General features: G+C 45.5%; 1 protein-coding gene across 1 annotated transcript in view; it reads left to right on the top strand.

Annotated features, from left to right (window-relative positions):
- The first annotated feature begins 6,718 nt into the window (after positions 1-6,718).
- The window catches only part of LOC104138530 (lipoxygenase homology PLAT domains 1), a 149,706-nt gene continuing 140,154 nt past the window's right edge, over positions 6,719-16,270 (top strand). The window contains exon 1 of the mRNA XM_068925839.1: positions 6,719-7,001. Coding sequence (XP_068781940.1) covers positions 6,737-7,001 — 265 coding nt within the window. The 5' untranslated portion in view covers positions 6,719-6,736. The remainder of the gene's footprint in view (positions 7,002-16,270) is intronic.

Raw genomic sequence — 16,270 nt, 5'->3', positions numbered from 1 at the left:
AAGCATCAGATCTGACTAGTAGACAGCGGAGCAGTTTGCTACCACTTTAAAGACAGTCTATCCTCTAACAGATGCATTTCAATCGCAAAACTAAGCTGCAATCTGCATTCACCCTACTAAGCTCTTGCCAAACTGCTGGTCAGATGTTCAGGGAGTCTCCAGAGCTCAGAGACGGTGGACTTTAGGAGTCCAGAAAACCTCACTCCTTCGTTGCAAGTGCTCACAGGTCCAAAGTGTTTGCTGATTCACAAGATCTGTGTTGTGGCCATCACTTATAATTTGCTCTCTCCATGTATAAGGCAGATAGTATCTCTGCTTACCCACCCATAGGCAGCTTTCCTTGCTGTAAGTGCATCTTTCCTGCCTTTGACTTTCCAAGGACTTTTCTTCAGCTTTCTGTGCTACCTAGTGAGCCCTAAATCACATAACGGCAATCACTGCTGCCATCATTTGAGGCATCTGATCGTGGCTTAAACTAACTGATGCTCATATTGGATGGAGGCTAATCTAAAAAGTCCAGCTGCGGCCGATATGAGTCTGGGGTGCCAGTAACCCTCTTGCAGCACTTCTGCGTCCATCGGTGCAGTGCAGGGTGCAAGGATGCCCTGCACCCTTGTGATATATGTGTGTGTGTATCACACACACACATAGATATACATATATGTATATGTAAAGTCATAATGTGCAAACAGCATGCACATTCATCGGATAGAAATCTTGGGTAAGAAGTCAGATTAGAAATCTTGACTCTTAGCTCAGGTTCAATAGGTCCTTACAAGGTGACCAAAGAGAGATGCCCTATTACTTGCCCCAGCAGTAACAGTGGTTCTCATTGCTGTGGCTACCTGCTGGAGACCGTCATGGAGATGACCTAATCAGAAGGTCACCGTGCCTGTTCCCTTACTAGCTCTGCTGTAACCTCCTTCATAAACATGTTCAGCTCCACCCTGAAGCCGGCTGGGTATCGTGTCTCATTTCTAAAAGATTGCTCAAAAAATTCATTGTTTTTGTCTCCAGCCTTCCAATTTCCAGTGTGGGGAGCTGATGCTCAAATTTGCCTTCTGTCTTAAATCTCTCTTCTCTCCTTGCTCTACTTAGCAAAAATAATCATATCTCCAGGCAGCGATTACTTGGTTCCGCTCATAAGATGGGCTCTCCCTTCCTCTGATCACCCACTAAGCGTTTTTCAGTGTCTGTCTCAGTGTGAATTAATCATATTACTTTTCGGCAGGTGATCAGAACAGTACATAGTATTTCTTACTATTGTCATTGTCAGTAGTGGAATTAATACTTGCCTGTCTCGTCTGGAAATACCTTGTCTAATATGTCTTGGAGCACGTTTTCAGCCAAAGGAACGAAGAGACTTTTTTCTTCATATTGAAGATTCCCATAGTTTTCTTAATTAGACCCATGTCTTTTATTTTCCCCCTGGTTTCCATAAGCTCTAGCTTATTTATTCCCCTTTCAGCAGAACCCCTGGCTGTCTCCTTTTCCTTACCTCACAATGCTTGAATCAGTCCACACCTTCTACAGCTAAATGAAGGGATTTTCCACACAGCAACCTATCCTGTAACATGTTGGTGTGCAAAATATGAGAGCCAGAACATTTTCTTTTTTTTAAAATAGCCAATTATCAGAGTGAGCATTCAGGCTAGTTGGGCGCAGAGGGTGTTTAGGAAATCCATGTTGCAATTTGTCTTATTCTTTATTAACCTCCGTAGCCCAGCTGTGCTTGGCTTTTGGAATATCTCTCCCATCCTCCCCTTTGCTTGGGATTCATGTCTGAAATAATACACTTTGGACTTTTCCACTGAAATTTTAATTTCAGTGGAAACTTTTCCTTTTTAAAAAGAAAGTGCATCTCGCAAGCTGTGAGCTGAGGAAGAACTGCAGGCGGTGTCCTCAGACCAGAGCTTCTGGATCAGATTTTCCTAGGACTTCTCCGAGGGCCCAACGTTGTTCCTATTGCAAAGCAATGATGAACTGCCCTTCGGTCCGCTGCAGGTGAAGCTGGCCATCGTGAGCAGTTCTTTCCAATCATCCATGTATCCCCTTGCCAAAGCAGAAAATGTTCGGGAAGGAGGGAGGAAATCTGTAGTTCAGAGAGGTGCCAAGAGCCGCTGTGCCAGGCAAGAGGAATTTCAGCTGGAGGTGGGGATGATGGCTCAGTGCTCAGGTAGGAAATATGGACCAAATCCAGCGAATCTGGACACTGAAAAGGAAAATAGTACCTTATGGTCCATTTAACTTCAATACCCAAGGTATTCTTGGTTACATACAATAGAATCCGTCAAACAAATCTGATCTGTGCCTTCAGAAGATGCTTTTACCATTCTTTGTACTGATGATAAGTTACACAAAATATTTTTTCTTTTCTTCCCTTGTACAATTGTGAGTAAATCTTGTCATGGCAGATCACTCAAAGTGCAATTAGTCCTTTTTTTTTCTTTTTTTTTTTTTTCCTGTTATCATCTTCCCTCCACGTCTCAGACGCTGATAGGTCCTTGCTGGCTTCATATTTCTTTAAAGCCCTCATTAAGTCTGAAATGGGTCTCAGCTGACTGGCTCTGGCACTTAAACGCCCAAGTGCTGGCTGGTGTACCCTGGCTTCCCTCCTGGCTGCCCATGGTGACACATCTGAGACCTCAAGAAGAAAGTTTTCTCTCCAAACAGGGTTGATTAAGCAATCTGCGATCAGCAGCTGAAGAAGGGAAGAGGCTGGGCAGCGCCAGAGTGAGATAAGTTGCAATGTGGGGGAAAAAGGAGCTTCAGTCTGCTCGTGGGTGTGCTAGTAGGATAAAGATTTTCATCTTTTGTCTTTTATGCTCCAAGCTGTGGGTGCATATGACCCTCTTTTCCCTCCCTCCAGAAACTTTGCAAGCAAGACCCAACAGCATCAGTTTGAAGTTTATCCAGAAGTTGTAATACGATTTTTCTTTTTTGTCCCCAGAATTGCAGAGCCAAAAACCAAATCTCATCTAAAGCTCCTTTTATCTCCCTAAAGAAAAAGTAGTTATAATATGCAGATAAAATGTCCTGACCCTGAGAAGAGATGCTGCAAATGGTTGTTCTTTATCTTGAGCCTGAAGCCAATGTTTTATAGCCAGGTAGAAAATCTAAACTAGCACCATGCTGGCTGAGGGATTCATTGTCTCACCCTTTCATCCTCCGCTGGAGAAAGCAGAGAACAAAAATGAGTGCTGTTCTGTAACACAGGTGGAGGATATCTGTAAGAACACACAGAAATTGGTACAAAGGTGGGCAAAGTGCCCTGTTCATTCCCCTACTACAGCTTCACCCACAGAGGAAATGAGTTTACCGACGTTAATAAGTGGGAACTAAACAGCTAGGTCATGTTTTGCTGGCTTATGTTTATAACAAATTTATATAAGTCCATATGGGTGTTGGGCGCGTTGGCCGCTACTGCGGTATGAAGAAAGAGGTTTATTGTTTAATAATTTAAATGAAATAATGCAGAGCACCACAGCTTTGAAGATGTGGCCCTAGCAAAGAGGGCAGAACTGTGCTGAAAAATCCTGCAGTAAATCTGAAAAGGGGTGAGAAGCCTTTTGTGCTTTTATTGCTCTAGGTCTCTTTATTTATTTGCAGATGAAGTGATGTGTTAGTAAATCTTACAAGACTCTGACAAATGACCAAGATTTATGCTTTTACAAGCCCTTTCTTAACTGTATATTTGAATTATTCTGCTTTGTAGCTTCTCATGAAAAGATATACGCTATTTAAATAGTAGCATGATTTCTCCCTTATGTGTTGGAGCCAAGCTGTTGAATTGTGGGACAATGCTTTATTTGCTGTCTAAACAGCTCTAATATCACTGGTGAAATACCTAATTTGGGTTTAGACCTTGGGGTCTGATGTGCTAGCGGGCTCCAGAAGCACGGACTTCCCCAGGAATAGCCCTGCCCAGCCCGGCTCTTGGGTTAGCTGGGAGGGAGAAACCCAGCAGAGCCATGCTGCAAGACAGAGAGAGAGATGATGCCTTGATTCAGCCGATCAACACCGTCGCTGTCCTGATAGAGCAGGAGGGCTTCGCCTGGAGAGCTCCAGCCCCTGCAGCTCTGCCTGCAGGCTTGAAATTGAGCACAGCTCAAGTGTGGGCTGGAAACGATGCCGGGGGCTGAAGCAGGATGTTGTGTGTTTCTAATCGTTTACCACCCCTACTGGGTGGGATACCACGATCTGGGGTAGCCTTTTTCCCCTAGAAAATGCTGGGAATTAGATTGCTTGCTGTCTGCTTTTCAGTTTGGTTAGTCGGCAGAGCCAGTCTTGGCATGGATTATGTCTTACTTGGGGCTCCCAGAATGGTAATGTGGTCATGGCATTCCCCTCTTCATCTCCTCTCATAGAGGTGTCCTCTAAATTTTCCGTAGCAAATCATTTTAGCTTCTTGATGTTGTTCTTCTGTCTTGTTCTTTTCTGCTCATCCTTCGTGTAGCCCTTTGCAAAGGCAGCACCAGCAGGACTGAGTTACTCCTGTTTTCTGTCCTTTACGCTTGTGTGTGTGCTTCACTTGCTGTTGATCCTTGTACACTGAAGTATGCTAGAAGCTGTCTTTGGTCCTGTCATGCTGTCCCTTTCTTCCAGCTGCTAAAAATATGAGTAACCGTGTCACTCTGCTCTTGTCTTTGAAGTTGAGCTCCATGGTAGCTCATGAGCTACACTGCTTATTTATGATCTCTTAGGTGGACTGTGGGTTGGGCTTTAGACAGCATTTCCAAGAATCCAACTTTTCAGAGCTAATAGTGTGGAAAAATCACTAGCTGCTTGCTTCTTGGCAACTGTGTGCCTCACTCCATACCATGGAAGAGTAGGGATTTCTCCCCAACTAGTTCTGTGTGCAAAGTAGGCCAGGACTGGAAGAAAACCTGGCCAGGAGAGTCAAAGTTCTGGGATAAGTTCTCATTTAGGGACTTTTGGCTCTTGACCTACACTTCATGGGCTGAAAACTCTCTCTCTCTGCCTAATACATGCAGTGACACAGAACAACTTCACAGATGCATAAGCAGGTTAAAAATGGGCTAAGTGTCCTGGTGACCAGGGTGTTATCCCTGACTGGTAATGCTTCTCTGGTTCTGAGCCATATGTTTAATGTTCCTGTCCATCACCTGGAAGGAAACATGAAACAGTGATTTACAGAAGAATGTGCAGTAGAAGAATAGAATTGGAGAACAGAGAGTAAAAGAGGGCAAAACACTAGGAAGGATGATGGGGTGATCTATCTCCACGTTATGAGCCGTGATAAGTGACTGCTGTTCATTTTAATTTGAACAAACGTCTGTCTGTATAGCAGCAGGGAGTGCAGGGCACGCTTGGAGAACGAAGCACTCTCGTGGGAAGAAGCAACTGATGGGAAATTGGAGGGCTATTGTAGGTTATCTGCTGACGGTGAGCTCCTATGGAAGCATTGGTGGAAAGTGTGGCTGCCTAACGAGGGGGACCCAGTGTGGGAACACCTCTGTGTGGCTCTAGCGTGATGCCCGTGAATAGTCTCAATGTCAGACATATGAAAATCATAGAGAGTTCAAAGGAGAATGATTAAAAGCTTGAAAAATATGCTTGAAAGCTAAGAAATCAAGAGCCTGAGTTTGACTCATTATGGTTACTGTGTGCCAGTACCCTCATGGGGAACCAGACTCAGTAATGCCTCACTCTAGCAGGCATCCAGCAAGTTATAAAGTTATAGCTGGAAGTCAAAGTTAGGCAAATTCCTGAAAGAAATGAATGGGAGACTTTGACCAGTGGAAGTGGTGTTAACCACTATTGTGACTGTGATGACTTCTCCAACGTGGGAAGTTGGAGAGCAGATGCTTTATGTCTGGATGGCCCTTTAGATATATAACGAGAGGGGATGCTTTGATAACGGAGGGAAGGGAAATCAACAGAGCTCAGAAATAAATTGGAGATGGTCTGCTTTTCTGGTTCACTAATATTACCAGGCAGAACTGAGCACTGACGCCCTGTTTGCTGTAAAAGAATGGGGACCTCTTGCGTGGCTGGGGATGGGGGCACCTGTGGACCAATAGCATGGGGGATACTGGGGAGGAACTTCAAGTAAATGTGGTAGGTCCTGGGGAAGCTTATTTGCATGATTACAGCCACTTGCAGCTATATGCAGATAAGTACGGCACGTGGCATCTCCTTCAGGAAATAACGAGATCAATGATGACAGCATGAAAGTAAATCCATGGCCCAGATGGATAAGGGGTATTCATATTTCTTGGGTTAGGTCTGGATCCCTGCAGCGTGAAGAGCTTTTCTGTTTTTATGTCAGCTTAACAGAAAGTTTTGTATTTATTTTGTGTTATCTGGGCAAATTCAGCTGCAACTATTTTACTTTTATCCTTTCCCAGGGAGATGTGTATATCCTTGCCCTCTTGTTTCTTGGCAGCTTGTAACAATGCCTCTAATCCTCCTTGGCTGAAGTTTTCTAAACAAAATAATTCTCTTAGCAAAAATTTTTGGTGATTCCCTCTCCCCACCCCCCCAAATTCTTGCATCAATGATAAGATAATCTGAGTGAAGAAACGTAGGCCAAAGTTGACATTCTTTCAGTCCTTGTTTATGCTAGTTTGCTGCAAAGCCTTAATCCTCCTTCAAGATAAGGGTCCTTTGGAGGAGGAGGGGGGGGGAAATTGTGTGAGGGCAGCAACGCTATAGGACGACTCTGAAATTCAGTGTGAATAAGAGCCCCAGAAGAGAGGAACAAACCTGCTGGATGACAGCTCTCCAGAAGAGCCTCCAGCCACCGTTGCTCTGCCTGCCAAAGGCAGAAGGACTAGCCAAGGAAATGTCTCATAAATCTTGGTGGCTCTGGGCTGCTTTTCAAGGCCCTAAAGACCAGGAGCAGCTTGTCTTCTTCCAGAGAGATCTTCCTCTGGCTCCTACAGGGAGTCACCAACCTTTTCTTCCGCAGGTGTGGAAGTGGAGTTTATGGAAACAATGCCAGGAGGTGGCACTTGAAGTGGAGTATCACAGTGTGGGTAGGTTTTGTAGGCTGATAGCATTTCTAGTCTGTGGAAGCCCTGCAGAAGGCTTCCTTCAGGTCCTTCCTAACCATGGTTCTTTGCACATTCAGCTCTTACCTAGGGAATATCCCCAAATGGTAAGCTTTCTGGGGATGATTAGTGTTTGAAAGGGTGACAAGGTGAAGAGAAAGCAGGCATTTATACAGGATCCCAAAAATGCAGCTTTACTTTATTTAAAAAAAAAAGGAGGAGAAAAACCCCAGCAGTTCTGCCGCTGTTTTCAACTTCTTTCTGTGGTTAGAGCAGAGTTAATGGACAAGATTTTCAGTTGCAGTCTGATCAATGGCTAATGCGTTATGCTAACACTCAAATCTTCGAGAAAAGACGTCAAATGCTCAGTGTGCCTCATTTCCAAGGTGCTATGGAAAGAAATGGTTATTTTAACAGCACAGGCTGCACTGGAAGAGGATCCTAGCTCTGTCCCAGGCTTTTGGCTAGACATTTGGCCCTGCCTTTCAGAGTCCCTGGTCTGGGCAGCGTCATTATTAATGTTGTCATATCTCTGGGACTTAAAGAGGAGAGTAGCTGTGTAATTCTTGGTCCACTACTGAGTGCCAGCAGATGTGTAAAGTATTTGTAGGATTTCTGACCTTTGTAGAAGTCAGGGACTGCTGAAGCAGGCCTGAGGCAAGGCTGAGTGCTGCCAAGACAGACAACGGCTGAGAAATTAGTAGTGCTGGAGCCAGGGAAGACCGGCCCTAAATCCTCCTACAGAGTATTTATTTTGTGACATACCATGGTAACATCACCTGCTCACAAAATGATTATTTTTGGAAGTGCTGGAAGGGACCATGTGCATCAGCACATCTAGTCCCAGCTGTGGCACAAGGCAGCACTTGATTCTTGAAGGTCCCACGCCCCTGTGTAATCCATATGTGGGACTGTGCCTACCCCTGCTTTGGGGAGGCTGTTGGAGAACCTCCCTGCTGTGATGGCTGAAGGAGGGGGGGTGGCATGTGTTTTTTCTGGTGACTGAGGGCTACTAGAAAGGGGCAGGTAGCAGAGGTCAGAGCTGGGTTCGTTCCTGGCTTGGCTGCTGGGCCCTGCTCAGGATCTTGGCCGTGCTGCTGCCCTCGTCCTAGCAGCCCAGCATCATCTAAACAGGGTCTTTGGGGAAAGGATCGTCCCTTTTGATACGGTTATTGCAACTTTTTCCCTCCCGCCATCAGCTGGGTAAGAGCGTGCAGAGGCTTCTCTGGTGCCGATTATGTTGCCTACATCTGTCTTAAAGTAAATCATCGTTTACAGCACAGGTAGGACTGTGGCTGTTATACAGTGATAAAATCCAAGTTGATCTGGGCCTTAATCATTGAACAGGGTCTTAGTTATCGCTGCTGTTCTGGTCTCTAACACCTGAGGCTGATATGGGGATCCTGGCTTTTTTCTCGCAGAGGCGTAACTCAGTTAAAGCTGGAGGAGGTGTAGCAGGGTCTGTCCATTGAACAGTCATTTTATCGATCTGAACTCTGCAAACGTTTATTCCTGCTCGCTAATGTCAACAATGGCGTTGGCTTCGCTGGCAGCAGTAAATTCTCATCGGGATCATATAGTTTGTAACAAATATTAAATGTATTCAGATTTCGCAGTCTGTGTGTGTAGGTTTAACTAAAAAATTAAAAACAATGTTACTTAGTTGTATAACTTTAAATAAACAGAGCGGTAGAAACATCTGCTAGTTTTGATTTTAATTCACTACATAATGGCTTACATCGTAATAAATGATGTTGTGTGATCTGGATGTAATTTTGAATTTGTCAGGAAGCTTGCAGCCAAATCACTGAAGTTAATGGTAGTTCTGCAATCAGCTTCACTGTATGTCAAATCAGAGGATCCATCATTGAATTTTAAAAGGCTGAATTACTGTGTTTGCATTAAATCTTAATGCTATTTTGGATAGTGGTAACATTTTCCCCTGGAGGTATACACTGAATAGGGTTTCTGTTCCTGAACATGAAAACCAGACAAGGTTTCAGTGAGATTGCTTGAATTCCAATTTTAAAGGGGTTAAATGTATCCAAAAGTAATTTAAAATCTGTCCTAAATGAAAGAGTGTATTTTCTGTGTTGGATATATTGTTCTAGTGCGGTCCCTTATGTGAATCAGGAGAATTTACTCACACACTGTCATGTTACTCGTTCTAAAACTAAATCCCAGCGCCAAGATCCACAGGTAAAACCAACAGTTACTAAACCTGACAATTAAAAAAAAAAAAAAAAGTACTTGCATTGCTGCTCTTTAAAAAAAATGAAAATGTGTTTGCGTGTCTCCAGGGCTGGCAAATGAAAGGGAATTAGCTTGTTGGATTTGCTTGTTTCTGGGCAGTCTCACTTCCACTGACTGCTAGAGCAAGGGCTACCAGGGCTCCTTGGGATGGGGTGAGAAAGAATAGGTATGTAATACCATTCTTATGCTTAAATTGTTGTTTTTCCAAAGCTTCACTTTAGGTTAAATGAAATCTCTTTAAAGAGTCTATGTCCTAGAATGAGTATGCTCACGGCCTCCTTCTGTTCCTAAGCTTGTTATCTAAAATAATAATAATAATAAATCTCATCTCATAAAGTTCTTCTGGTGCTGAGATGGGTGTCCCGTTAAATTGAAACAAGCTTCCCAGATGCGGCCAGGTGCCTCCCTCCCGCTGAACCTGGTGCCCTGGAGTGACTTGCCCAAGGTGCAAACCCTAAACCCTTGTGCGGGGAAAATACCAGTGACTGTGCTGGCTCGGGGTGAGATCGGGCTCCTCTGCTCTCATCTCTACCCCTGCTTTGCTAAATCGGATGGGGCAAGGATGGTCATATGCCAGAAAACCCCAGAGAGGCACAGCAAAATGGCTAAGGCCATCTGTCTCCACCATAATTGTGTTTTATTCTTTCCTTTCGTTATTTATTTTAATGATGATGATGGCAATGGGGTATTTCGTAAAACAGTTGCCCTGCCTGATCTTTGGTTGTTTCTCTCTTGGCCAGGGTAACTAACCAGCCTCCCTGGGCGTTTAATGCTGCAAAATAGTCTGGGGATTTTAAATAATTTTTGTAGCTAGTATTTAAATCAGCCTTTCATGGGCTGCAATGTCTTCTAGTGGAATCTTATTTGCGTTTTATTTGCTCATGATTTCCCATGGCAAATAGCTAGCTGATGGATTTTCCTTTTCGTGTTCTTCCTAAAATTATGAACTTGCTCTAGGTGGCACTTGGCCCAGGGAAACCTTTACATCGGCAAGACGGCTCGGGTCCCGAGGCACTGCTGGTCCCGTATCCCTCGGGTAGTGCATGACAGCAATAGATATAATGGACTCATCTGGATAATTTAGTGCCTGCCTAGTGTCTCTGGTTTCTCTAGCGGTGCTTCGTTCATGCTTGACGTCCTCACCTCTCATATAATAAATGAAAGAGGTTTCACCCCGTTGGCCATGCTGGCTTTAGGCCCACTATCTCTCCTGCCATTGTGTCCTTCAGCAATTCAATTACCTACTTTCCTGGCTCGCTACCTAACGAATGCCATTAATTAACATGCTTTGCTAAGAGAGGAGATGTTCTTATTCTTAATCCGTGAGAGAACAGCTGTCGTCGGTGTGCCCGGGGAGCGGGCGGTTGCTCTGCTCGGCGCTCCCAGCGGGATCTGCGGCTGCCGCGCTCCCCTGGGCCGTGTCGCTGGGGGACGCGGGAGGAGCCGAGAGATGCTGGGTGAAGCACAAATGGCAAGCATGAGCCTATTTCCCCTCTTTACCCCGTCTTTCTGCAGGTGTCCAGGCATCCGTGACCAACCCCTGCACTAGCAAGGGCTGTAGGCAGTTGACGTTTCTGGCCTCTTGACATTTTCTGATAGCCTTGGGCGTGACATGGAAACCCTATTTCTGTGCATTTTAGCCTAAAGCAGCTGCATGGTGCATTCACTGAGTGCTCTTCTACCAGCCTTTAAATGAGAAGGTAAGTTTGGGTGAAATGATCTGAGGATCATTTGCCCCGGTGCTCTCCAAACATGCCTTCCCAGGGTAGGAGCGCGTTGGGCTGAGCTTTTAATTTCCTCCCCCTGCAGCAGCCCAGGGTGCAGAGGGGTTGTAAACCCAAGCGTTGATGGTTCTGCTCGTACTATAAATCTCACTGTGCTCGATGCCTTGCAAAGCTGCCTGCTTTGGGCTCGCTGCGGCGCTCAAAGCCAGCTGCTTCTCTCCTGGTGCCCCGATCATCCGTGCTTCTGCTTCAATCTCTTCTCTGTGATGTTCTTCAAGGGAGGGCAAAAAGCATCCTCTGAAATCCTTAAGGCTAATGTGAGCCCTGATCTTCTTAAAAACACTGGGTTTTATAGCCTTCTGGCAGAATGCGTATGTTGGAACGGTCTAGGATGTGAGGAGGCATGTTGCTCCTTCCTGGGGGAAACTTAAAGAAAGTCCTGCCCAAGGAATTCCCCTTTTCAAAAAGGAGTAGATGAATTCCTGTCTTGGGGCTGAATCACTTGTTCTTTTGGAATCAGCAGGGCTCGAATGGCGAGTCTTGAAGGGAAAAGTCCCTCTAATGAGAAACCACATGCCATACTATTAACTGTAGCTCACGCCTTCATTAGGGCTGCCTGCACGGATGGAATAAACGGAATTAACTTCTTTTAAGTTGCTTAAAGCAGCTGGCAATCCGATCCCTTATGTATTAAAGTGCCTTTATGTCCACTTGAAATTTCTGGTCTCTGCAGAGCTAATTTTCTGTTCCTCTCTGAAAAGGCAGTCAGAAGCAAGGGAAAATGTAGTTAGTGCCTTCACGTTTTCTCGTGTTGCAAAACTCTCTTGAAGACGACAGCTTGGATTATATTCTTCCCAAATCCGTGGTGCATGGCTCCTTTAGTAATTGAGTATGACGCTTTCTGTAAGCTTTGAGACGCCTATGTTCATGCAAAAAGCAGCAGACAGAGATTTTGAGCATCTTGTATTTGCTGAGTATGCGTGGGCTCAGCATGACTTTCTAAGGACACATGATAAGCCATAATCACGGTTCGATCTATTTTTAATTGTTGCTAATTAATTCTTAGCCTGGCTTAAACCTTGTGAATTAAATTGATTATTTTAAAAAAAAAAAAAAAGCATGTCTTTCACCAGCATTACACATTTGTTCTTGCAAGGAAGCTGTTTTATACCAGCAGCATGAAGATACTCTTTCTGCCTCAGCTTGTGATTTTTATTCACAGACGTTCAGCTATTTTAAGCTTTAATGCGTTAGTGCATGCATAACTACTAATGAACCTTGCCAGCTGTAGATATCTGGAGTAGATCCTGGAGTTTGGTAGGTGCCTTTAAAATCAGAGGAAAGTGCAGTCCCATGGAAAAGCAGCATAGTAGAGGAGAGCACTGCAGTTTTCCATCTGTTCTTGAAAGCCTTGGTATAAATATCTCGGTTTGGCTTTTTCAGATGTTTGACTCCTGACGGTGTTTGCGCAGAAGGAGGGCGTGATCCCTATCAGTGCAAGGGTCAGAGCTCTCACCCTTTATTGCTGCTCTTACGGCTCTTGCTTATGACCGTGGCTAAAGCAGGTTCTCTGGTCTGGAGATGGAGATGCTATAAAAGGAGATGGGGCTCCAGGTTTGCAAGTGCATCCCCACGATGGAGCTTCCAGTGGGCCTTGGCACCAGGGATGGTGGCACCTCTCCAGGCAGCACCTCTAGCAGCCCCTACCACGTTGTGCTATGAAAATATTTCCCTTGGCTAAGCCTCGTTTTTACCAGCAGAGGCCGTTATGCCCATATGCTTGGAGGCAGCGTGCTCCCACCGAAGCCTGCAGCCCCGTTAAACCTTTTGGAGATGGACTAGGCTCTCTGCCCCGATATCTCAAACTGCCTCTCGGTGAGCTGGTGGCCTGATGGGATTGCAATGCAGATGCACAAGCAGATATTTATATATTTTTATTATCAGGAGGGGGAAAAAAAGTGAGTACTGGAAGAAAAAGCAAAGCTCTTTGTTGGCACCGTGAGGCCTGATTGTAAGGACCGGTGCTGCAACACGGGCTGGTGGTTCCCACAGCACCTCCTCTCCCAGTCTTGCACGTTGCTCATGCACATGGGAGGGAAACAAAGTGACTCCGCTGAAGGAAATCATTAGTATGTGCTGCTGGGATGCTAAGTACGCTTACTGTCTGAAGTAGACGTCCTGTATGCGTACGGCACCCTGGGCTGAGCATCTTCAAGCAACTGTCCAAGAGTGGGGGAAAGTTGTTGCCTTACTATATATTAAAAAAGAGAAAAAGTCCTGCAGCGCTTTGCTCTAATCTCATTTCTGCTGCAGGGCAGATGCTGGATATTTTGCTGAATAGGGCCTGAAAGGGGAGAGCCCCACGGTGCGGCATGCAGGGAGCGATGCCCTACTTGCAGGGAGGGGGATGGATGAGGGTAGAGGCTTTCTGCGGGGTGGCTGGGCCGAGGGAGGAGATTTATCCCATTTCCTGACTTCTCTAACCTTAAGTGCAGAGCAGCCTATATTTATAAAAGGCCTTTTCTGAAACGAGAGGCTTCACTGCCTTGGGAAGGAGAGCAGAGTAAGTGTTACTTTGGGTTACATCAGTCCTGTCGCGTGGTGCCTGGGTACAGGGCAGCTGGATTTTACAGCTATAAGTACCGCGTAGAGAAGAATGAAATAAAAGGGATATTCTGCTCTTGCCTTAAGTAATGTGGTTATTGTGGGACAGGTGCTGTACAAGTTTTAGCAGCGCAGGCAAAAGGTTGCAGGTGAGTTAGGACAAGTTTTGTTCTCCTGTGTTGCTGCAAGTCTCTTATAATTCAGCAAGTCAGCTGGGGCTCACCGCGCTCCGGCTGATTCTGGCTCTAGTCCTTCATTTTCCGCCCCCCCCCCCCTCCTTTTTTAGGGACTCTCTTGCTGCACGCACAGTAAGAACATAGGCTGCAAACCCATATAAATACTGTTGACAGTTTTAACTAATGGTTCTCACCAAAGGCTTGGTTGCTTTCCCAGTAGTTCTTTATGCACCAATAAGCCCCATTGTTCTGCGCCCAGCTGTTATTTGCCAGAAGAACAAAAGCGAGCTGGAACGTTCTCGGGGCGTTTCTTTCATTAAACGGCAGAAAAAAAAAACCCCAAAAACCCAACACAATAACAATCACAAAACGCCACAAAACTTGAACAAGACATGGTGAATTCCCTCCTCCTCTGTGGTGTTTGGTAGTTTTAGCGCCCCAGATGTTTCTCCCCAAAACGTGACTCCAGGACCTGGTGCATCGTTGCAAGCACCGGTGGGGACTCTGCCTGTGGTGCTCACTGGAGCTGCAGAAAAGCTGTTTTGGGCGGAAAGGGACCAATTTTTGAGTTGGGTTCCTTGCCTTGAGCAACCATAACGTTCCCTTTTGGCCTTGGACGTCTGCGGCTGACTGCGTTTTGCTGCGCAAAGCTGGATTTGGAGCTGTTTGGAGCAGCAGTGTTCAGGGATTTGATTTTGATGAAACCAAATAGCAGAAACCATAGCAGAAAGAAATGAGCTGTGACTTCCACAGATATCCTGTGTGTTTGGGTGTTTTTTTTTTTTTTTTAAGATTCTTGTTCTTTTTTTTTTTTTGTTGGCTTTTCTACCACTGTGACTTAAATCCAGCTCCCAGTTTTAAGCTGAGAAGCTTGCGCCTGTGACTTCTGCTGTGGGCTGATGGTTATCCTGGAGAGGGGAAGGGAAAGTAACTGCTATTAATACAGCACACCGGCTGCTTATGCAAAGTGTTTGTCTGTCTAGAAAAGTGTTGGGTCATCAAATACCTCTGCCACGTCCCCAGATGGGCACCTCGAAGCGGCTGGTGCAGATTTGCCCCTCTGGCAACTGCTTCCTTGAGGGCTTCCTGTCTTGGAAGTGACCTGCAGAGGGGAAAAGCTGCTCTGTGCCTTCTCGCTGTCTTACAGCAAATAGAGAACCTGAAAGTCTGCGGTGCAGGTCCTGCAGCAGTGACGTCCCCAGCGTTCGGCAAGTGAAAGCAGTGTCCTTAGGAAGGACAGTGATTTATTTATTTTTTTAAAATTCATTTTAAATTGCTGGAGACTGATACTTGCTGAATACCTGGTAAGGCAGGGCACCTGCCAGATAGGAACGGAAATGTAAAATGCTGCTATTTCACCCAATGGGGTGTTAAGGATTAAAATTGCCCTTAGGTACCGCTGCAGAGTTGGTGAGACTGGGTACTCTGAGATGTGTGTGTTTTCTATTCTACTACTAAGCCTGTAGCATAACCCCGCAGTCCTTTGTGCAGCATTATTCTGGGCAGCATATCCTCAAGCGCCGCGCACTTCATTCATCATTTGAGGAGCTGGTGGGCTGTGTTATGCCCTTAACTCTAGCGGTTGGTAGCAGGAGACTGAACACTGTCATCCTTCAGCTCTGCTGTAAATTCAGGTCTCAGTTCTTCCATTAGTGTGATTTAGTGCCAGGGCAGCTGCCCTGCTTGGTTTACATATACTTGGGCTACACTGGAGAAATTCAATATAGTTTTCCATATCACAATTTTTTTAAATTAAATTACATTTTCTATGACAAAAACCCATCAGAGCGCCTTTAAATAAGAAGGGGGATGATTTTTCTTCTTTTTCTCTTCCCGTTTGCAGCTAGACTTTAAATCATCCACTCCTGACTGCAGCAGAGATTGACCTAGTCTCACGGTATTTGTGCTCCTCTTCCCTGCCAGGCGAGAAAGCTGCCGGCACTTCTGCAGTGGTGGCATCCTCTGTGGTGGGACTGGGTGGCAACCCATGGCAAGTGCCCGGGGCTGCACATCCATGGCATCACGCAGCTTGGAGCACAGCTGTGCTGATGGTCTGGATGGGGAAGAGGGCCAAGAGGGGCCATTATCAGGGAAGCTCGAGTAAAATCAGTGTAGAGTTTTTCTTTGGCATTTATTGAGTAGAGACTTTGATTTAGTTGGAAGTATGACATAGTTTCTAGGGGACAGAGGAGCTGGATCCTGGAATGCGTTGCTGGCGCTGTGAAGGTGTCCATATGGAGATCCTGGAGATGGTTGTTTTTTCTGGTCATTGGCTGGGCTGGTCAAAAAAAAAATCCATGTAAAGTTGAGACCTTTGTTATCAGTAAGGTGATCCTGACACCATGAATAATGGAGAGGAAATGCAGACCAGTACGATATGGTTGCTTGGTGGGTCTCCTTTTTCACCTACCCATCTGTCTTATAATCACATGACCAAATAACACTAATTTTTCATGAGGCTTCTGAAGCTGCTACAGGCTGCGAGGAGGAGAATTGC

This window comes from Struthio camelus, chromosome W, assembly GCF_040807025.1.
Source record: "Struthio camelus isolate bStrCam1 chromosome W, bStrCam1.hap1, whole genome shotgun sequence".
In the NCBI taxonomy this organism is placed as follows: Eukaryota; Metazoa; Chordata; class Aves; order Struthioniformes; family Struthionidae; genus Struthio; species Struthio camelus.
The sequence above is the reverse complement of the archived record's forward strand: the minus strand, read 5'-3'. Positions and strand labels throughout refer to the sequence as shown.